The sequence below is a fragment of the Accipiter gentilis genome, chromosome 17 (genome assembly GCF_929443795.1).
Source record: "Accipiter gentilis chromosome 17, bAccGen1.1, whole genome shotgun sequence".
In the NCBI taxonomy this organism is placed as follows: Eukaryota; Metazoa; Chordata; class Aves; order Accipitriformes; family Accipitridae; genus Astur; species Astur gentilis.
In genome coordinates, this window is record NC_064896.1 from 4,643,063 (window position 1) to 4,665,358 (window position 22,296).

Here is a 22,296-nt window from a genome sequence, read left to right on the forward strand (position 1 = left end):
GTTGAGCAGTGACCTTGTGGATGAGCAAGGACCGAGGTCGGGGCAGCTGCATCTGGACTGCTCGGTTCTGCATCCTCCTGCCTGTTCATCTTACAGTTCACCCCACATGCATTTGCCCGTGTGCTTTGGCCCTGATAAAGCAACAGGGTCTCCCGTTACTGTAAGAAAAGCCAGACTGCTGGCTTCAAAGGTGCTTAGCCCTAGAGTGAGTGTACCTGCCAGCATTGTCCTGAACTGTGGTGCATGGGGCAGGTGAGCCGGGAGGGCTGAGCTGTTCTGGGGGTGTGATGAACTTCACCCCATTCTCAGCTATGTCAGAGTGCTACTGCTGCTCCCTGCAGTTGCTGGAGATCAGAGGAGACAGCTGGGCTCTGCACCTGCAGCAGGATCCTGCTCCAGCCGCCAGCCCCTCCTAAGAAGCAAGCACAGGCAGGCACCAGCGCAGCAAACTGGCACCAGTCGTAAACTGGCACCGGCTGCAGCACCACCCCAAGCCCACCCTGTAGCTTCATTATTTCCCTGTTACCACCTCAGCCCTGTAACCAACACCAGAAATCCCGAGTCTGACCTGATCCAGTCTCTGGCAGCTGCCTGGATCTGGCAGCAGCCACGGATCAGCAGGTTGCTGTTACACGGTGTTGTGCTGCCTGGTCTAAGTGCAGACCTCCCTCAGGGTTACCAAAACCAAAATCTTGGGGTTGTTCCTGCAGGGCCGTGGCTTGTGTGAGCTGTGGCAGTGGTCAGGGTAATGACAACTGTGAAACTTCTGAGTTTTCCAGTTGAGGCTGGCACTACGCTTAGAGCTGGTTGGTGTCACTTGTAGGAGGCAGGTTGGGTAGCAGCTGAGAAAAGACAAGAGTTAAGACAGAGAAGAGGCAGTGGCACAAACCCCAGAGGATGCTGGGGGAGATTTTGGGGGGAAGGAGTCCTTTTGCCTTTCAGGGGGGTGAAGGGAAAAGGCAAACAGTCCTGGGAGAAGGACCGTAACTGCAGCTCCGAACCCTACAGCAGGTGAATGCCCGGGGCTGTGTTTGTGAACAGCAGTTGATCCCAGCACTACCCCTGGACTTCAACCTTTCCGGCCAGCGGAACAGAAGGTGTTTCTCCTGATGGCCTTGTCCTCTGCAAACATCCAGCTGCCACCAACTTTCCTCAGGCCAAGGTGAATCAAAAGCACCCTTTTGCTTCCAAAAGGCAGTTTCCCCTGGAATAAACCATGTCAGGGCAGGACAGCTCTGGTCTGAGCAGCTGCGGAAGCGGCTTAAAGAATGCAAAGCCCCACCTCAGTCCAAGTTATTGGAGACCACAGACCGTGGCCTTGTCCTTGTGACCGTGGCAGGGGAACACCGCGCATCACGAGGGACACTGGGAACCAAACCCTACAAATACATCCTTGACTTGACCCCCAGCAGATGTTTCCCTGCCTAAGCCCCAGCAGACCGGGGAGGGCCATGCTGGAGGATGGCAGGCGATGAAGGTCCCTTTGCCTTTCCACGTCCTTGTCAAATCACCTGGAGAAGCTGTTTCGGTGCTGCCACCCGCCGGAGCCACGGCTGGCAGCACAGCCCAGAGCTCCTCCACCTGCTGGGCCACGGCTCCCTCGCTGCTGGGCCCCTCCTCATGTCCTTTAAAAGCAAAACCTTGAAGGCATACAGGCTCTGCAGAGGGCTTTCCATATGGTAAAAGTTTCCCCCAGTCTTTTTTTTTTTTTTCTTCCCCCTAACAGCAGCTCTTGACTTAGCTTTTATTAATGAATATTGCAGCTCAGACCATTTGGGAAATGGCCCAGACTATAGGACTGCTTTGGAAAGAGCAATGAAACAGCAAAACCCCAAAGAGGGAAACAGAAGCACGAGGTATTTAACATTACAGCTTACTTTCAGGAGAAGCCTCAGCTCCTCTGTTACTGCTAAGGACCAGGCTGTGAGGAATTAGGGTCAATCCATCCGCTTTCTAACTTCTAAGCCATGCTGAAATAAATAATTAAGTAGTTCAGGGTGTGGATGGGGAAGATTAATTTCTTAAACACTCAAAGCCTCATGCATCCATTCCCAGCAGAGTTACTGATCTGCCTTAACTGAAACTCAAAGAATCCCTGGCAATGGGGTGGCTTGGGCCGTGTAGTACATTGGATCCTGTACTAAAGTCACTGTACTGAAGAGCAGCACCTTTGCGGCACAGCGAGGACCCACACACAGTATGAGTCTCTGGAGAGTCCCCTGGCAAAACCAAGCCCAATAAAAATCAAACAATGTCTTCAGGAAAAGGAGGGTGCTGAGTCAGGCTCCCAAAAGGAAGTACCTGTGCAAAAAAAGCATGTTTACATGCATGTGGCTAGGTAAAGGGCTCTTGTGTTTCTAAGATCTCCACTTGGGCAACCAATTCTTTCTGCCAGATCACTCAGCAGAACACTCAACACTAATGCTCAGAGCAAAAACCACTACAGCAACAGGCCAGACAGCTGGATGACAGCAAACATAACCTTCAGCAGACAAAAAAACCTGTGGACTCGTTCCACGTGTGGCTGTGAGCAAGGAAACCCATGATCCATGCAGCTAACTCAAAAGCAGGAGAGTTGCTGAACACAGGACTGACAGCAGAGACAGATCAACTATAAGCATCATAGTTTTTAGTGCAAAGTTTTCAAATCTTTCCAGAAATTGCAGAAACCTTGCAGCAGCAGTTTTGAAGCAGCCAGCTAGTTAGGACGCAGCGCTTTGGGTGATGACCTCCCATGCTGTGCACCCAGCAGAGCCGCAGTGATCAGACCTGAAGCCTCCAGAAACAGCCTTTCCCCAGGGATTCAACGTGCCCAAGAGAAGCAGAAGTAACACTGCATGTTACAGCCACTCGGTCACTCCAACTGCTTGAATGAGTGCTGTGGGAAGACTAACCTCTTCCAGGAAAAGCACTGGAGAAATTTAGAGAGAAAGGGTAAGCAGAAGGCAGAAAAACGTGGCCCAGACTTGCAGGGGGAACTAGCAGGGCAGCTTAGGAGCAGGTGCGGACAGAGGAGACAGCAGCGACACAGCCACATCACTGCGCAGGGTGCTGGAGGTTCGCCAGCAAGCTGCTGACAGCCTTTGCTCCATTTCCCTGAGGCCCCAATGAGCTGGTTTGAGGGCTCCGGACACAAAAACGTCTCCTCTGGAGACCCTTCCTAGCCGAAAGAAGGCAGTGTTTACCTGTTCATGGCTTTAAAATCCTTCCAGAAAACACATCTCTCGAACAACTGCAGTGGACTCTGCCTGCTGCCAAAGGGTGGCCGGCCAGGTTGGACTCAGTCTTTGTTTAACAAAATCAGGACAGAACAGGCAGGGGACCACGCACAGAAGGACTCAAGTTTGGGCTCAGTCTTCTGCCTGTCTGCACAGACTAGACAAGAATCACAAGTCCTTAACAGACCAAACTTAAGGGGGGGAAAAAAAAAAAAAAAAAAAAAAAAGGAGGGGTTAGTGCCAGTCCTTCGCACCATCCACCCTCCTCCCTTGCAGGGGCACCAGGAGAGTTGGTCCTGTGCACCTGGGGGCAGGGTGAGGGAAGGTCAGTAGCAGGGAATGGAGCTCTGCAGGTTATCGGCTGAGTTTTTGTAGTGAAATTATAAAGTGCAAACTGGTCCTTCAAGTCACAGGGGCAGAGACTGAGACAGCCTCCCTCCCCAAGCAGATCCTGCCCCACCATCAGGCACAGTAGCTCCTCTGCAGCAATTCTTGCACTTTCTAGCAACAGCGGTCTACACCTCAGGGAATGAGCTGGAAATTCTCCCCCCAGGCTCAGTTTTTCCAGAGCTCAATTCCAGCATCACCCCTCAGGGAAGGTCCAGGTTTCCCTGCATGCAAACAGGCACTTCACCAGAGGCTCCTTTATTTGCACCCAGCTTCCCCATATCCCATGCACCAGCCCAGCATTCAGCTGTCTGAACAATACCCCCGGGCATGGGCAAGCGCTGCCAAATGGACAAAAATATCTTTGTCCATGTGCTGCTGGGAAAGCAGGGATCTGCAACTCCCTGTGCAAACCCCCCTGCCTGGCCCAGGCTCCCTCCACTGAGGGATGCTCTTCCCCAAACTGATGCAAGCAGGAAGGTAAAAGACACAGCACAGGTAAAGAGCACATCTTTTGCTTTATAAAAAAGACCAAATCAGACATTTAAGGCCAAGGAGTGCAAAAGAATCCTGTAAGACACCACAGGTGCACCAGCTTCAAGGACCATCAAGTTGACGGTCTTCCTTAATGAGTTTTGGGGGGGTTTTCAGATTTTGGGTGTTTTTTTTGCAAGCTTAATCCATACACATTCACTCTTCGTACACAGACTAAACATTAGAAATGTGCTATTGCATCTGTAATAGCGATTGGCAGCTTTTGCAAGTCCATCCTCACCCCTCATCTCCAGTGCACAGACCACAGAGCTACGTGTCAGCATGACCCATGCTGACACCTCAGTGCACAGGTTTAAGTAAACTTGTCCAAATATGTATGTACAAATCCATTCAGAAGCAGGAAGCCAAATGGGTCCATCAGTACATGTGGCATTCGGAAGGAGGTGACCAAACACAGCTCGTCTGGGAGTCCTGGGCTGGCCTTGCTTCAAGACTCTTCCTTGCACAAACATGGGTTTTCACAAACCGACAGCTTTAAAAACAAAGCAGGGAGGGGAAGCCAAATCCAAGTCTCAGTCTCTCCCCTTTATTTTCAAAATCTCTCTCTGTCAGTGTCTCAAGGTGTGGTCTCAATAATGTCCATGATTTACGAAAGCATGCTCTGAAACGCAAGCAGTTTACAAAAATAGGCTCTAACAGGGACTTGAACTGTAGATTTCAAAGGGCTTTGGCTGGTTAAATAAGCCTGACTGCTCTTGTGAGGAATTAAATCCTTTCCCCCCATACCCAACCTTTTGAAGAGTAATCACAGGCTATGAAATAGAGGCACATTTCAGTTCAATTAAGGCACAAAAACATGGTCCATACCAAAGCATGGGGCTTATTTTGGTTTCCCTCTCCCCAAAAAACTGTGGGTATGTTTATTCTATGGCTGGTAAATTCAACTAAGCTTTTTCTGTTCATGTCCAAGGGCACCTGAATGTATAAACAAGTCCAGTGGCTTCACGTTTACTTTATGATAAACAACTAAGTGGCAACACCAGTAAGATACAGCTTCCTCCTGCTGCAATGCTGCAGCCCTCAAGGTCACCTGGCACCGTGCCCTCAGGGTAGCAATAACACATCTCCTGCTTCTGACTGGCTGTTAGAGAGGAGCAGAGGGAAGGAGAAGGTGCTGAGCACCCACAGGGGAGAGGCAAGACCAAGCAGTTCCTCACAGATCCTCTGGAGACACTCTCAGGGGAGGCCCTCCTTTTGAAGCAAGCCACTTTTAAGGCAGTTTCTAGCAGAATAGTCAAACAGCCCAATTCTTAATTACAAAAACTTAAAAATGAATCGGCTATTTCCCTCACTTGCCATAACTCAAGTTCAAGGCTCGCCCAGCAGTCAGCATGACACCGAGCGTGACGGGGAAACACAGAGGGCTTGGCGGATGAGTGAGGAAGAGCTGACTGGCATGCAAGTCACAGGTCAATGCGTGCAATTGGTAACAGCTCATGCCCGCAGTTCACATCAGGCTGGCAGTGACTGCAAAGCTGATCCCCATGGTCTGCTTGGGAGATGAGAGTGGGGCGGCTGTCCAGGCATCCCGCCCCTCTGCAACTGGCACTATGTCGAGAGACATGCCAAGAGGCCAAAGATTAAACGAACTACATTACCTGAACCTTCTCCTTACAAGGCAGCAGGAGATGACACCACTAAGAGTCAGCAGGAAGGAGGCAGATCTGGCTGCTGCAAACACCATTGATAGAGGACTTAATGTTTTTGGGACCAACCCAGCCACTTTAAACAGAGATTTGGGTCCCTACAGAGCAGGTGCTTGGCCTTCATCTCAGCATCGGCACAAACACAGAGACACCATCCAGTTATTCCCTACCCAAGTTAACTTACGCAATGCCAGAAAGCAAGAACTGTACAGCAGATCCTCAAAGCAGGGAAAGGGCTGGGCTGCTGAGGTTATTGAAGCTAAACATGAAGTATGGAAACCATAGAGGCACGAGCTATCTGATACTTCCTCGTCCATCTTCTCCTCCCTGGGCACACATTCCACCCCCCGAGTTCATTAGCTCCACAGTTCACTTCTTTGATGTTCTATATTGTCCAAAAAAAAAAAAAAAATTAAAAAAAATTATACAGTGAAATTCAGACAGCAGGAAAAATTTGGCTTCAACAAAGGATCAGGGTAGACTGGGGGAAAAAAAAGTGCCATAGCACACTCCATATTGAAAGAGGAGAAATCTGATTGCAGCAAAGCCTTGGAATGCCTGCCTGCTGCTTGGGTCCTTTTTCCTTAACAATACACCTGAAGCAGAGGTGCTCCAGATGAGTCAGTCTCTGTGTCTTGGAAAGAGGAATCTCTGCTTGTTGGAGAGCCTTGAAGGGGAAAGAGAAGAAATGGTGACATTAGACAACATGAACTATAGCAGCCAAGTGCCTGGCAGTTAGGCAAGCAACTGCCACAAAAGGCTTTGTGTATCATGAGGGAGGAGAAAGCCACACAAAGCCCACAGGCAGGGAGCAACCCTGCCTGTATTGTAGCCATCTTCTAGGACAGATCTGTTATTATGCAGGAGAAAACATGTCTTTTAGCCCTGGGCTGCTCTTTGGAGCAGAGCATGCATGCCACAAAGATCAGAGCTCAGGGGACAGCCCATCACTCTCCCCTGCTTCCCTTTTGCACAGTTTCTTTTGTTCCCAGTATAACCCAGCTGTGACCTTAGGTGGTCACACCCCAAATGCAGCCCCAAACTTTGTCAAGACACCCAAAGACTGAAAGCTACCAGGCCAAGTACCTTGCCTGGACAGAGATGACTCCATACTTGGGTTTCATTCTTTTGCAGAAGGACCCACCAACCCAGACAGTCTTCTGAGCTCCCTTCACTCCCAAAGCTCAAGAGAACAATACCCCTTACTGTAACCTAAGAGGCAGGTGTCAGCTCAGCCTTTGCAGATGGTGAAAACTGAAGGCATACATAATACGGGAAGTTCAGGCCATTCCCCTCACTCCTGTGACGCACTGCAGCTAAGACCCTGGTCAGGTACGTTACCTGCGCTGCTGTGCCGCCTCATATTCCTGGCTATCACATCTGCTGGTGTTTCTTCTGATATTTGTACGGCCAAATCTGGAATGAAAACCAAGAGGGCCTGAGACAAGAAAGGATGGGCAGCTATGAGTCAGGAGTAAAGATCCCTGTCAGGGAACACTCAGGGTTCTCCTTCAGAAGGCACCACCCTCAGGTAATAGGAGAGGTAGAGTCTGAGTCTTCAGCTTGCTTCCACCATTGTCTTGGTAATCTGAGTTTTATAGTGCCTAAATACCAGGAAGCAAACAGCAGCCTTACTGCTAATCTGGGAAGCACAACAGCCACTGGGTTTCCCCCGTTACTTCTGGATGTCTCCTTGACCCCCATACTAAGCTTTTCAAGGTCTTTCTACAACAAACTCTCTTACAATGTGTTCTGGAGGTCAGTCACTTCGGGCTGCTCCAGACAAGGAGAAAAGCATCCCTGAAATAGCCATGAGGCACTTGTAGCAGCAGCCCTTCCCTCCCTTTGCAGGGATATTTACTGGCTGCTCATCACCCCACTGTGTAGAGGAAGTCTCAGCTCCAAGGAGGCACTCTGTCACAGTAGTCTAAGGGTGGCGTTAGCAAAGAGCACTGGTAGAACATGAGGGAGAGAGCCAGCTTAGTAACTGGACATCCTCTGGCACAAGCCAGCTTGTCTGGTCATACCAGTTAAGTTTGACTCACGGTCTTTCTGCCTAGCTTAGAGGTGTGGAGGAAAGCCAGAATCATTGCAGTAGCAGCAGAATAAGCCCTTACATTGCTCAGCACAAACTTCACTGACTGTGAAAGATACTATCAAGAAAGCCACAACACCATCACTGGTGAGAAGCAGAGGTCTCCAGTAATACGTAAGGACCTCCATTCAGACACTCCAAAAAAATAAGCCCAGCCTGAAGACAGACATCAGCTTTCAACCCTGCTCCATTGCCGTATCTCCATGGCTTTGATAAAATAACCCTCTTGTATTGAAGCGGTAACACCAAGGAACCCACACGTACCATCTTGGCTGATGACCATGGACTCTAGCATCGTTTCATTACCGCTGTCTGGTGCGTTGCCTCTGCTGGACTTCTCCTCGTGGCTCTGGCTGGCTGGGATAGAAATATGGGGCCGGACCCTGCTTTTCCGGGTGCTGATGCGTATGATGCCTCGGACCAGCCTGCATTCAGCATCCTGCTCATCCAGGTTGTAGTCCTGAGTTATGCTATTGATGAGGTCCGAGATCTTGTTGGTCTTCTCCAGGAAGACAGTGTCTGATGTGCACTTGGCCAGCTCATCGATCTGGTGGACGCTGAAGAGCTCTGTCAGTTTCTTGAAGATCAGGACATCGATCTCCCTGCTGGACATGGAGCCGTTAAGCTCACTGATGTCCAGGTCAGACTCGTGGAAGGAATAATACTCCTCTGAACTCCGGTGGCTGCTGGGAAGTGGTGGCTTTTCTATGCTGTTCCTGAAGGGCTTCTCTGGCAGCTGCTCTTTGCAGCATGAATCTGATTCCAGGTGGTGGCTGGGGCTCCTGTTTTGATAGACAGGAATGCCCTTCAGTTTCACATCTGGGTAACTAAAACTGCTACCCATGCTGGACTTTTTGATCTGGTTCCCATTCTTCTCAGCGGGAGAGACGTTGGCGGGGCTGTTTGGCAGTCGCCCATTATAATCTCCATTCTTTCCATCATCAGTGGATGTCTCGGTGGGCCCTGGATAGGGGATACAGACACTGCAGTCCTGAAAGCAGCCCCCACAGGTCACTATACAACAGAAAACAGCCTTATATGTGTTCCAGGCCTGAGACAGAGACAAACAGCAAAAGCTCTGGTTTGGGGGAGCCTCTGCTGTACCAGAAATAAAGGTAATTGTTTCTGCCTCTCTTCCATTAGAGTCTTTGAGGTCAGCTTTGCGACCTTTCCTATCCCGCATCTGCTGGGCTCTAGTGCGGCTCTGTTTGATTTCAGGCATAGAGCCGCTGAACACCTCCAAACTGACATCCGTCTCCTTGGATGGTCTGGTCCGCAGGGGCACAGCCTCCTGGTAGGACTGGTTCAGCTGGCGGTGGCTGTTCAGGTTGTGGGGGAGTCCTGTTTTCCGGCCCAGCATGGCTCACCACTCAGGCACCTGGAGAACAAGAAGGCCTCAAGTCAAGCATTTGACACCAGTCTCACCTTAGCAAGCTGTTGATCAACAGAGAAGGACCTAACATTCAAATTCAGTGATTCTCGAGCTCAGACTCAGTATTCCAATTATTTACAGAAATATTTTGCATTAGGACTCACACTGTTCTTGCTTGTCGCATAGAGAGGGAATCCAGCCCGTGTTTCAGGCTTCTCTGACTACTCCAGCTTTGCTGCTTCCTTTCAGTAGGTGTGTGAATCAGAAGAGATATGTTTTAAAAGGACTATTTTTAAGACATCATAATCACTGTACCCTTCAGAAGAGGTTTCCTCAATGCAGCTGGAAGAAGAGTCAAGCTCCAGAGCAATAAATGAACAGCAGAGCTGTAGGTGGAGCCAGCTGACAGGCTCCAAAGGGAAAGTATCTTCTTTTAAACAACTTCCCCTTTGTCTTGCATTCCTTAGGATTAAGCTGGGCCCTGACAGCGGGCTTATCCGTTTCAAAACACACTGTGCCCAGGAGGAGATGACAAGCAATCAATCATTATGCAAACTGCCAATTCAGACTCCAGATTATTTGACGCTATTCAAATTTTGAGGATTTAGCAATGACGGCCTTTCTAACACTGATGATTTTTGCCAGTCATGCTAAGGCTATGTTACCTTAAGGACTTTGCTAGGAAAACTGAGGTCTTCATCTGGATTAATGAAAAGAACTTGTCAACAAGTCAGTCTCAAATCACTCCTCACGGGAGAAAAACCTTTAGAAAAGCCCTACTACAGAAATCCTAGAGCAGACTATCTGCTCAGCTGTTTTTCTCATTGCCACTGTACACAGGAGTAAACTGTTTTTACAGGGTACTATGTCACAGTTTAGCTCCACAGATCCAACACGCGGAGTATGGCACATTAAATCTCCCTATTATGAAGAAAGCTCGGCGCTGGGTGATGGTGAGGAAAGTCAGGTCAAGGCTCTCACTCTCTGCTTTTATTGCTGCTGCTTTTATCCCTGGCTATGGTGGGCCCCTAAATTGTTCACAGTTTCTAAGCTTCTTGGCTAACACGGCTTTCACCCCCAAGAGATCCTTTTAAATACTAATTAGGCTAATTAATAAGCAGTGAGAGCCCAACCATAGCTTAAGCATTTTCAGACTGTCCCTGCTGCTCTGCTGTATACTTTCTGTAGGGCACCTCAAGCATGAATAAATACATCTGTCCTACCTTCTCAGAGCATTGCCTGTTTTTCCCTTTTTTAAAAACAAATAGTAATGTTGCCTCCACAAAGAAACAGGCGCAGACGGAAAATCAGGCAGTTACAGCACACCACTGCTTTCCAGGAATATTTTGGCTCCAACAGCTTATAAAAAGTCTTAAGTAGTTCATGTCCCAGGAGCTCCCTTTGCACATTCCTGGACAATATGTTAAATATAAAAGCCCCAGATGCTCCAATTTCAGTGCTGAGCAGGCAGAGCTCCCTAGACTCAGCATCAGCTGAGAGATTCGATTGCTTTCATTTCAGAACAACAGGGTTTTTTTCCTCATCTTTGCCATTTTTGTAATGCAGTTCAAAATTGAACAACAAACTGAAAACATTTGAGCTGATCTAAGCACAGAACTGCTTACTGGGATGTTTCTCTTAACACTGAAGCCTCATCAAGACATCTAGCATATGCATTGCACAGTAACAATAATTTACATAACTACATAATATTCTGAAATTTCAAAGCATCTTTGACACAGGGAAGAGTACTAGCTCAGCTCTACAGAAAAAGACTTGCAGGTACACAGGTTAAACCTCTTGCCTGACATCGCACAAACCCCCAGCTGCATAACGCATCAGAGACACCTCCAGCCCCAAACACTGAGCTCGCCCCCTTCCCATCACAGCTCACGTTTCTTGAGACCACCAGCTCACACGTCTGAAGAGTTCCCTGGGAGCACACACAAGACACAGCTCCTCGATCCAGCTGCTTCTCTGGCACAGCAACAGACTGGACCGAAACCTGCAGGCAGCTGCTTAACACAGCCATAAACAAAAGCCAGGACTAAAATCCACAGCTGAGTTGATACTCACAAGATTCCTGGGAGCTTTCTCTGTTCTCACGCAGGCACCGTGTGTGAATAGACAAGATCCTTCTAAGGAACTTCAGCATCTGCTTCAGAAGAGCGAGGAGGGATTCACAAACAGTTTGCGCGTCTAAGAGTTAGCCGGGGTCTAAGATCTTCATTGTTCAGAAGACAGGATTTCCTTCAAAAGTTTTTAAAAAGCTAAATTAAATTGTGAATCTACTTAATAGTCACATCGGTTTGCCAATAACCATTTTGCCACCGTTGTTAGAAGCTAAGGAAATCAAAGCATTAACTTAAAAAGGGGCCAGAGGACATAACTTTAGGATGCAAGATTTACACATAGATACAACTTCTCCTAAATACATGGAAGCATCAATAGCTTTTAATTTTTCTAAGCAGCCTTGCCAGGAGCTGAAAGCTGCCCCGTGAAGCTTGCGGACTCCTGACCGCTCTGCGGGCACCAGGCAGTGATAGAGACCCTGGCCCAGAGTAACACGGATCTGGCCTCTCCTCTGTGCTCCTGTATCCTCTCTCTCACCTACTTGGGATATAAACAACCCGGCCAAGGAACTGCCTCTCACCAAACGCTTCCCCATACCCCTGGCCCAAAACACCCCCCGTTCCAGCTGACAACCAAGACTCCATCGCGGTGTAGGTAAACAAACTTTGCCCCTTCCTTCTCATGAACGAAGCACTGCAAGGGGGGAGACCCGCCTGGGCACCAAGCAGAGGCCCCTCTGCCTACCCCAGGCCCCCGGACATCCTCAGGACGGTGGATTTTTGGGAGAAGAGAAGCTGGCAGCAGAGAACAGCCAGTTTCCAGCAGAGTCACTGACCCATCCCGGCAAGGCCTACCCTTCCCTGCACTAGCTCCCCACCGCGCTCCCAGCTTCATTTTTCAGCTCTCGAAAGCCAAGCCGACCCCAGCAGGGGCCACGGAGACCTGACCCCCCCATCCTCCGCCTCGGGAAAGCTCCTACCGACACCAGCCCCCCAGGGCGACAGCAGGGAAGGTCCCAGAGCAGAGGGAAGGGACAGAGGGGGGAGAACAACGACAGCAAGGGGACAGCTGGTGGCAGGGTGGGGGTCTGTCCCCCAGCCCTGGGTGAGGGGCCGGGACACACGGCCTGAGGGCGCCTGTCTCGGGAGAGGCCCGGGGCACACGGAGAAGAAGCCGGTCTTGGCGGGGGGGCGGCACCCGGGGCACCCCCGTCTCGGGGGGGACGGGGACGAGACCGTGGCGATCCCCGGTGTAAAGAGGGGGGGAGGAGGGGGGGGGGCAGGGCCCGTCCCTCCCTGCCGGTCGCGGCCTGCTGCTCCCCCCAGGCCCGGGACGGGCGGCCCCGCCGGGGAAAACACCGAGCAGGCAGCGGCAGCAGGCCGGGAGCGGGGCTGAGAGCCCGGGCTGGGCCTGGGGCCGGGGTCCCGCCACGGCGGCGTCGCGGCTTCTTCCCCCCCCGCTTCGCCCCGGCGTTACCTGCGAGCCAGGGAACGGCGTCCGGCCCCGCCTCACCTGGGCCAGGTGAGCCACGTGACCCGGCCCGACGGGCCGCCGCGAGGGACAGGAAAGATCGGCGGGCGAAGCTGCCCCGGCCCGCCCTGCCCGCTCCTCGGGGTCCCCAGCGCCGAGGGTCTCAGGAGCCCTGTCCCCACGGATCCCTGTCCCCGAGGGGTCTTCGTCTCGAAGCATCCCTCAGCCCGAGGATCCTCATCAGCCCCAAGAGTCTGTGTCCCAAACTATCCCTGTCTCTGAGGGTCTTCGTCCCCAAGGATCCCGGTTGCTGAGGATCGCCTTCCCTCGGGGTCCCTGTCCCCGAGGTCCCCGGGCTTAAGGTCTCTGTCCGCAAAGGTCTCACTCCCCAAGGATCCCTGTCCCAAGGGATCCTCATCCCCAAGGATCGTGTCCCAAAGTACCTCGCTCCTGAGGATCCCATCCCAAAGGATCCCTGTCCCCAAGCGTCCCCATTCCAAAGGATACCCATCCCTGAGGATCCACCATCGCCAAGGATCCACCATCACCAAGTATCCCTGCCCCAAATGATCCCTACCTCCAAGGATCCTTGTCCCCAAGCGTCCCCATTCCAAAGGATACCCATCCCTGAGGATCCACCATCGCCAAGGATCCTGCCCCAAATGATCCCCACCTCCAAGGATCCCTGTCCCCAAGCGTCCCCATTCCAAAGGATACCCATCCCTGAGGATCCACCATCGCCAAGGATCCTGCCCCAAATGATCCCCACCTCCAAGGATCCCTGTCCCCAAGCGTCTCCATTCCAAAGGATACCCATCCCTGAGGATCCACCATCCCTGAGGATCCACCATCACCAAGTATCTCTGCCCCAAATGATCCCCACCTCCAAGGATCCTTGTCCCCAAGGGTCCCCATTCCAAAGGATACCCATCCCTGAGGATCCACCATCACCGAGGATCCACCATCACCAAGTATCCCTGCCCCAAATGATCCCCACCTCCAAGGATCCTTGTCCCCAAGCGTCCCCATTCCAAAGGATACCCATCCCTGAGGATCCACCATCGCCAAGGATCCTGCCCCAAATGATCCCCACCTCCAAGGATCCCTGTCCCCAAGCGTCCCCATTCCAAAGGATACCCATCCCTGAGGATCCACCATCACTGAGGATCCACCATCACCAAGTATCTCTGCCCCAAATGATCCCCACCTCCAAGGATCCCTGTCCCCAAGGGTCCCCATCCCCAGGACCCCCCCCCCCCATCTGCCCTGCACCATTCCTTGTCATTTTACCCCCCCTGCAGGCAAATCCCCTCCCCGTTCTGCCTGCGCCGGGCAGCACCTCCCCGCCGAGGGGCATAAAGCAGCAGGCATGGGGTGGCCATGTCCGTCCCCTGGGGTCCCATGGAACCTGCACCCTAAGGAGAGCAGCTCGCCTGTGCCTCCCTCCCCGGCTGCTGCCTGCGGTTTTGGGTGCCTCACTCCGGAGTCGGAAGCCTGTCCACCGCAGGATGAACCTCCACCCACACCATGCCCAAGTGCTTTGACACCCCCAAAGCCTTTGGCCACCCCTCCTGCCACCCAGCCCTGCTCTCCTGCCCGGCCGCAGCCGCAGAAGGACCCGAGCCCTTCATGGGGGGCGATTTCACCCTCTCTGCTCCGCACCCTGCAAAGCAACGATGTCGTCCGTCCCTTCTGCTGCTGGCACCGGTCGCTTCTGTTCCCCTGGGGACAGCGGTGGCACGGGGGTGGGACGCGTGCTGCATGGATGCCCAGCGCTCCCCAGGCACGAGGGCTGCCGGGCCCAGGCCGTCCTGTTTGCTGCCGCTCGGTGACTCAGTGGTTCTCTCCAAAGAGCTGGTGATTCACCTCTTGGGGGGTCGAATCCTTCCCCAAAGGTTCGGAGGAAAGGAAGGAAACCAGGAGGGAAAGTGGGCAGCAGGGCAGGCAGGGAAGGAGCCCAGAAGAACCACAGCACGCACTGAGGCTGCAGCCGGAGTGGCAGCCGCTCGGCTCAGATGCATCAGCCGGTTTCCGAGAGGAAAGAGGAAAGAGAGAAATCAATTTAAAGGATGGTGCCAGTGCCAAGAAGCTCATTCCTTCTCTAAAGGGCACAAAGATGGTGTTCATTTATTTAAGCCTCTGGCACAGGAACACTGTACTTAATTCCAGCCGGTGTCATTCCCCTGGCCGGGCTTTCATTCGTGTAGAACTCAAAGCACTGCTTGGAAATGCATTGTCTCCTTCTCTGCCAGGTGCCTTGAGCACAGATCCCAGCCACGAAACCTCTCGCGGCGCTGCCCCATTGAGCCTGGCACTGCCAGGGCGAGCTGAGCACCGTGGTGTGGCCGCCCTGAGCCCAGCATCGTGCTGTTTAATGCCCCTCGGCTCCTGCATTTTCCCCATGCCCCGTCACCTCCCAGCTGAGCTGCCACTGTGTGCCGGGCCTCCGGTCCCAAACGGCTGCTGCCAGCGTTGTTGGGTCCAGGCTGGTGGGACAGGGAGCTGGGTCGACCCAGGATTCCTGGGGCTTAAACCTGAAATCCTGATGCAGGATTCCTTCCCTTAAACTGGGCCAGGATGAGAGAGCAGCGCCTGCATCCTCCCCCTGCCCTGGTAACTGGGACACCTGGGGGGAAAATTGCAGAGAGACCGGGAGAGATGGCACTAACATTAATTATTTACTGCCTATAATAGGGCTTCACTTTTCTGGAGCACATCCCAACACGGGGTTTTAAAGAGGCTGGAGATAAGAGGCCAGCGCACAGCCCTTGGCTATGTCCCCTGGCAGGGCTGCCCTACCCTGGGGCAGATCACGGCCGACACAGGCCTGGTTGCCCGTATCCCTGGGGGAATACTGGGGACCAGCACCAGGCCAGCTGTGGGATGCAGCACGGTGCCCCATCCCGGTGGTCGGTGCCTCTGTGTGCGGCTGCGGGGTGCAGAGTGTCGCTGCCAGGGAAGGGAGAAAAATGCTCTCAACCAGGCTTTTGCATCAAAGAGGTTTATTCTGAGCGCTGCTAAATGCAGGCTCCTCTGCTAAATCATTAATAGCTCATCAGCCCAGGCAGAGATCCTGCAGGAGTGCAGGAGGGTTTCTGGGACTTGGGCAGTGACTTACCCTGAGGGGCATGGGCATTTCTTGTATTTTTTTAATTATTTGCCTTTACCAGCCTCTGTCTGCTCATCTACCAGGATGTGCTGTGGCTGGCTGGGACAGCCTGGGGACACAGCCGCTGCGGGGGCTCAGTGACACCCTCAGCCTCACTGGCCAATGTCCCCAGCCCATCTGACCCCTTCTTATTTCTTAAACTCATGTCCAGGCACAGCTGCTCCCCGTTTCCATTTCCTTTTCTCACCCTGGACCAGGGACTGGAGCTGGGAAGATGATGAGCAGCACAGACCTGGGGGGTGACCCCAAAAAGCAATTCTTTTATGAGCAGATGACTGATGGAGCAGGCACCTCCAGAGGTCACTCCAACCTCACCAATTCGGAGGTTTCACTTTGGGGGATTGGGGGAAGTTCACTGCAAGACAGGCCCTTTCCCCCTTTGGGGGTAGCCTTGGGGGTCCAGGTTCCACTGAAGCAGAGCAAAAAATCAGAGAGGAGGATGTTCTGTTTAATACCTGCCTGTCACCACAGTTTCTTTGGGTTGGAGGCGGAGGTAGCAAGAGCAGAGCTTTGACCCTGAACCTACGATGGAGCAACACCCCTCAAATCCCCAACCCCCTTTTTATAGCAGCATTTGCATCGGATACATGAAGATGGCTCAGCCTGGACTTCAGCTTTCCTACAGCCTGAAATACAGCCTGCAGAGGTTAAGCAAATGTCACAGCCGTGTCTTTGACACCGGGCAGTGGAGATGCAGTGGGTGCCGCTGGACGGGCAGGGAAGGGATGAGCAGGCAGCGGGGGCCTGGAGCAGTGACGCAGCAGCCTCTGACGCTGCTCCGGTGTCTGGCAGACGTGTGGCAGCGCTGGCAAGAGCAGGAATGCGACGCAAAGCACAAGAGAAGGGGTTTTTTTTTCCCCATAAGGTAAGGAAAGCAGAGCTGCCACCAGCCCACGTGGGGTGGGGGTGACATCCACCGCAAGCCTGGACGTGGCTCTGCCTGGAACAGTTTTAGGCTGGGTATTATTTTTTTTTGGCTTAGGCTTTTGCTCCTGTCTAGGGGTGGGATCAGACCTCAGCACCCGGTTCCTATCATCCCTTTTATCTTCTCTGCTGCAAAACACAAGCAGGCTTTACCCCACGCACCTATGTGAAGCTGCAGCCGCCGAGTGTGACGTCCTGGCATGAGGAACCCCCAAAAACAGGCTCCTTGGGGGGAGCAAGGTGACAGCGGTACCCTCCCGCTCCAGCTCCCTCCCCGTGCAGTCTCGGCCCACTCGCAGCTCTATTAACGCCATCTTAAATGATAATGACTTTGGCAGCAACGCAACCAAGGACGTGCTGTCCTAGCGCCACGTTCCCTGCACCCCAAGGCTGGGACACCCCAGCCACAGCCCTGGGGGGTGGGACGGGGGCTGCCCCTGCCCTTTTCCCTGCCCCAGGCTGGCTGCTGGGGCACCAGCATCCCCCAACCAGCACCAGAAGCTTCTTAAGCTGCTTCTCCCAGGGGCTGCAGACATGAAACCAGCTGTTCCAGTAACCCGTCCCAGTGCAGCCTTTCCCCTTAACCCTTCCCGGTAAATCTCCCCGGTATCCCTTTCCCAGTATCCCTTTCCCCCCGCCCTCCAAGCCCAGCCTTTCTCAGTAAGCTTCCCCTAAGCCTTTCCCAATAACCCCTCCAGTAATCCCCTCCCAGTCCAGCCTTTCCCAGTGTCTTCCAGTAACCCTCCCAGCCTTTCCCAGTGACTCCCCCTCCCCAGCTCCGCATTTCCCAGCGACACCCCCCCCCCCCCCCCCCCCGGCCAAGTGATGGCAGTTTTCCAGCGCCACGAACCGCTAAGGCCACCGGGCCGTACCGATCCCGGACCCGTGCCGGTGCCAGTACCGGGTGCCGTGGCACACCGAGCTGTACCGAGCCCGGTGCCGGTACTGAGCCCGGACCCGTGCCGGGTGCCGTGGCACACCGAGCTGTACCGAGCCCGGTGCCGGTACTGAGGCCGGACCCTTGCCGGTGCCGGTACCGGGTGCCGTGGCACACCGAGCTGTACCAAGACCGGTGCCGGTACTGAGGCCGGACCCGTACCGGGTGCCGTGGCACACCGAGCTGTACCGAGCCCGGTGCCGGTACTGAGGCCGGACCCTTGCCGGTGCCGGTACCGGGTGCCGTGGCACACCGAGCTGTACCTAGCCCAGCGCGGATACCAATCCCGGACCCGTGCCGGTGCCGGTACCGGGTGCCGTGCCATGCCGAGCTGTACCGAGCCCGGTGCGGCTACCGAGCCCCGACCCGTGCCGGTGCCGTACCGGGCCCATACCGAGCCCGAGCATCCCCCGCCGGGGCTGTACCGTACCGGGCCGGGGTCGCACTCCCTCCCCCCCTTCCCCTTTCCCCGTGCCGGTGCGGAGCCGGTGCCGGAGCCGCCCCCGGCGGGGCCGAACCGCCCGGAGCCGGCACCGCCCCCGGGCTATATATCCTCGCCGCGGCGCTCCCCGGTTCCCGTTCCCATGGCGGCGGCGGCAGCGGCGGCGGCTCCTCCTCCTCCTCCTCCATCACCTCCGTGTCCGGCTGCGGACGGCGAGCAACGCCCCGATCACGGCGGTCCCACCACCACCGGTACCGGTACCACCGGCAACACCACCAGCGGCAGCAACAACAACAACAGCGGCAACAGCCCCGGGTCGGTGGAGCTGGCGGCGGCGCGGCGACGGCTGGTGGCGGCCGAGGGTCGCCGTCGGGCTGCGGCCGAACTGGAAGGCCGGGTCCGGCAGGTTCACTGCGCCCTGCGGCACGCCGAGCTCCGCCTGGCCGCCCGAGCCGAGGCCTTGGGCCGCTTAGGAGCCGGGGTAGCCCAGGCCCAGCTGGCTTTGGCCGCTCAGAGCCAGCGGTTGCAGAAGGGGCTTCGCCGCCGCCCCCGGCCCCGGCCCGCAGCGTTTTTGGCCGCCGCCCGCGCCCTCCGGAGCTGCGTTCCCTGGGCTCCCCCGGCCCGGTCCCGCGGGGCCGCTTCACCGGCAGCCGTTGCCCGTCGCTTGCCCGCCGCGCCGCGCAGTCCCGCTTAGGGGGGTGGTGGGGGGGGGTTTTGGGAATCCTGCAACGGGTTGGGGGTACTTGAGGGGGGGGGAGTCCGATGGGTTGGGAGGACCTGGGGCGGGGGACGGACGGACGGACGGGACGCGGATCCTGCAGGGTTTGGGGGATCCCAAGGGGTGGGGGGATGCTGGGGGGTCTGGGGTTCTTGAGGGGGTCCCGGGGAGTCTGATGGGTTGGGAGCCTGCAGGGTTTGGGGGTCCCGGGGTAGGAGGGGAAACACAGACTCTTTAAGGTTTGGGGGTTCCCAAGGGGTGAGGGGGGACCCAGCAGGGTCTGGAGTCCTTGAGGAGGTCCTGGGGAGTCTGATGGCTTGGGGTCCTGCAGGGTTTGGGAGTCCTAGGGGAATCCTGCAGGGTGTGAGGGGTCTGGGGGACCCTATGGGGTAGGGGGACCCAGCAGGATCTGGGGCCTTTTGGAGGGTCCAGGGGAGTCTGATGGGTTGGGACCCTGAAGAGTTTGGGGGTCCCAGGGGGTGGGGGGAGATGGACCCTGCAGGGTTTAGGGGATCCCAAGGGGTGGGGGGACCCAGAAGGGTCTGGGGTCCTGGGGAGTCTGATGGGCTGGGACCCTGCAGGGTTTGGGGGTCCCAGGGAGAACGACAGACCCTGCAAAGTTTGGGGGATCCCATGCGGTGGGGGGACCCAGCGGGGTCTGAGGTCCTTGAGGGGGTCCTGGGGAGTCTGATGGGCTGGGACCCTGCAGGGTTTGGGAATCCTGGGTGGACTTTGCTGGGCGTGAGGGGTCTGGGGGACCCTATGGGGTGGGGGGACCCAGTGGGATCTGGGATCCTTTAGAGGGTCTTGGGGAGTCTGATGACTTTGGGACCTGTGAGTTTGGGGGTCCTAGGGGAATCCTGCAGGGTGTGAGGGGTCGGGGGGACCCTATGGCATGGGGCGACCCAGCAGGATCTGGGCAATCTGATGGGCTGAGACCCGACAGGTTTGGGGGCCTCAGAGGGATCCTGCAGGGCATGGGGAGTCTGGGGGACCCAGCAGGGTCTGGGGACCTCAGCAATGGCCTGAGGGGTCTGACAGGGGGGAGACCCTGTGGGGCCTGGGGTATTTGGGGTTCCTTAGGGGACCCTGTGGGATTGGAGCACTCTAGGGAACCCAGCAGGGTCTGGGGACCTTGGGGTGCTCTGAGGAATCTGGGGGGGGGAACCTGAGGGTTTGAGGTGCTTGAAGGACCCTGCAGGGTCAGGGATCCAGGGGCGTGCAGTGAGCTGGCAGAGTTGGGGGGGGGGCGGTGAGTTTGGGGGACCCAGCAGGGTCTGGGAACCCCCATGGGCTTGGGAGACCCTGCAGGGTCTGGGGTCCCGGGAGGATCTTGTCAGGTCTGGGGGTGTTTATAGGGGAATCTGCTGTCAGCACCCCCAGCCCACTCTGGGGTTCAGAGGCAGCAGGTTCAGGGCAGCCACTCTGGGGCAGGACCCCTTCTCTGTCCCTGTCCCTTCCCACTGGCCCCTGGGAAGGGTCCCCGAGACCTTGGGCCAGCAAGATGCTGCTGGGACTGTGCCTCACGCTGGGGCTTGGCTGCAGGTTTCATGTGCCCCTGTGCAAGTCTCAGTGGGGGAATCAAGCAGGCTCGGCGTCACTCCACTGCCACCATCCCCAGACAGTGATTTTGGCTCCAGACTGTGCACCCCCACGGGGGCAGAAAGCAGAAGAGGACTGGTCCTCGCAATGGCACCGGCACCGTTTGCCTCCCACTAAGCTGGATTTTTGGGACTGCTTTGATGACCGACCAGGCAGGTAACACTTGAAGCCTCCCCATGCTTCCAGCAAGAGTCCTTGGACACCCCAAAAGCCACCCTGCAGCAGAGCCTGTCACTGTGGGCACTGGAGGGATGAGAAGGCACGAGGAGGCAGAGGTGGGCTCGGGACAAAGCACCCCTCTCCGGGCAGAAGACTTGTGCAGGACCCCAGCATCACTGTCCCCATCGCTGTCCCCATCTCTGCCCCACCAGCCCTGAGCTGGCCTCAGGATGGAGGGCTTGGACCTGACAGCATCATCCCTTCCCCACCGGGAACTGCAGCGGTTCAGCTGGCAAAGACCTCCGTGAGCCTGCTTCTTTGCCGGACACAACCGCAGCTTTTGCCATCCCCAGGTTAATGGAATCCCTCAGCCAAGCCACCGAAATGGGGGCTCGCTTTGCTGCACCAAGCTTTTGCAGTGGCTTTCCCTGGAGGCTGCACAAATCCCTCCCTCCTGCTGGAAAATTATAACTCCCCCCCCCTTTTTTTTTTTTTTAATTAAAAAAAAAAGCACTTGATTTGGGCTGGGGTGGGGGGATTTCACTGACTCATGAATGTGCCGCAACTACCTTGGTGTGAGACAGCAGGTCTGTTGTGTAATCCTTGCTTCTCGCCTCTGTGCCGGCTGGTGCTGCTGCCGGACTCCTGCCTGCACGGTGCTGCCTGCACTGTGCTGCCCGTGCTCTGCAGAAGGGCACGAGCAGAAGTAAACTTTGATATATTTTATTCATTACATGCAGTGTCCTTAGGTGCTGGCTGAAATATAACCGAGAGGGTGATTAGAATGTGGATTAGCAAATAAGCCCTGGTAATGGCACATAATTAATACCAGAGTGGATTTCTCTGATTATTGATCTCTTCCCTCCTCCAGGTGTGTGGGGATGTGGAAAATGCGTTGGGAGCTGCCTGCAGCAGAGTGCCACTGCGAGTGTCCAGGGTCTCTGCCAGGCACTGCAGATATATATATATATATATACACACACGCACACGTACAAATGTATTCTGTCCTGAAAAATCTGTATAATGTCACAAATAAGGTACAACTTGCACATGAATCTGTGCAGAAAATGGGTGTCAGAGAAATACTTAAGCTACCAGCATGACTTCACGGTCATGCGCTGTGGGGGGGGATGTGCCTTTCTCCTATTAATCCCTGTTTTCAGACAATTATTTTTGGTTTTGTGCTACCCTCTGCGGAGCTCACAGATACTCTGACACCCTGTACCTCCTCGATGCTCCCTTATTTCTGCCTTTCACTACATTGCTGCCCACTGGAGGTTTTGCCATGCGTGCACAGCCATAATCCCAACCAGGAGGTGATTCCCTGAGCCGGGTGGGGAGTTTGCAGCTAATAGCAGCTTACAGGTCTCAGCCAGGAGAAGGGACACATTATCTCTCCCAGGCTTTCAATTAATAGTATGAAATGCACAGCTTGGGCTTAAATCCCTTGATTTTTTTCCCTCCCTGGTGATTATTTGCAAATCAGCTTTTGACCTGATTAGAGCAGAACCTACTTAAAGGAACTGCAG

General features: G+C 54.9%; 2 protein-coding genes across 4 annotated transcripts; one reads left to right on the top strand and one right to left on the bottom strand.

Moving 5' to 3' along the window:
* Positions 1–4,104: 4,104 nt before the first annotated feature.
* On the bottom strand, positions 4,105–12,842 carry KDF1 (keratinocyte differentiation factor 1). 3 transcript variants are annotated; one of them, XR_007508534.1, is made up of 5 exons: positions 11,350–11,610; positions 8,166–9,279; positions 7,148–7,222; positions 5,991–6,473; positions 4,105–4,761 (listed from the first exon to the last, which is right to left on the bottom strand). XR_007508534.1 is itself a non-coding variant. In XM_049820532.1 (5 exons), the coding sequence occupies exons 3-5, from the start codon at positions 9,259–9,261 to the stop codon at positions 6,391–6,393; spliced, it is 1,254 nt and encodes a 417-aa protein (XP_049676489.1). In that variant the 5' UTR covers positions 9,262–9,279; positions 11,350–11,523; positions 12,823–12,842; the 3' UTR covers positions 4,105–6,390. The 3 variants fall into 3 exon arrangements, 2 of the variants coding, with proteins under 2 accessions (XP_049676489.1, XP_049676488.1); XM_049820532.1 differs by adding an exon at positions 12,823–12,842 and having other exon boundaries at positions 4,105–6,473; positions 11,350–11,523; XM_049820531.1 differs by having other exon boundaries at positions 4,105–6,473.
* A 5,173-nt stretch (positions 12,843–18,015) lies between these two features.
* On the top strand, positions 18,016–18,984 carry TRNP1 (TMF1 regulated nuclear protein 1). The gene has a single exon (XM_049820539.1). It carries the CDS (start codon positions 18,170–18,172, stop codon positions 18,980–18,982), a length of 813 nt encoding a protein of 270 aa, XP_049676496.1. The 5' UTR covers positions 18,016–18,169; the 3' UTR covers positions 18,983–18,984.
* The last annotated feature ends 3,312 nt before the right edge of the window (positions 18,985–22,296 follow it).

Bases quoted from the DNA above. Each gene is read 5' to 3' on its own strand.
- KDF1 (XM_049820532.1), bottom strand. From the start codon at position 9,261: ATGCTGGGCCGGAAAACAGGACTCCCCCACAACCTGAACAGCCACCGC. The intron at 7,223-8,165 runs GTACGTGTGGGT...TTTTCATTCCAG, and splicing joins CATGGTCATCAGCCAAGATG to ATTTGGCCGTACAAATATCA. The intron at 6,474-7,147 runs GTAACGTACCTG...TTCCCCTTCAAG, and splicing joins GAGGCGGCACAGCAGCGCAG to GCTCTCCAACAAGCAGAGAT.
- TRNP1 (XM_049820539.1), top strand. From the start codon at position 18,170: ATGCCGAGCTGTACCGAGCCCGGTGCGGCTACCGAGCCCCGACCCGTG.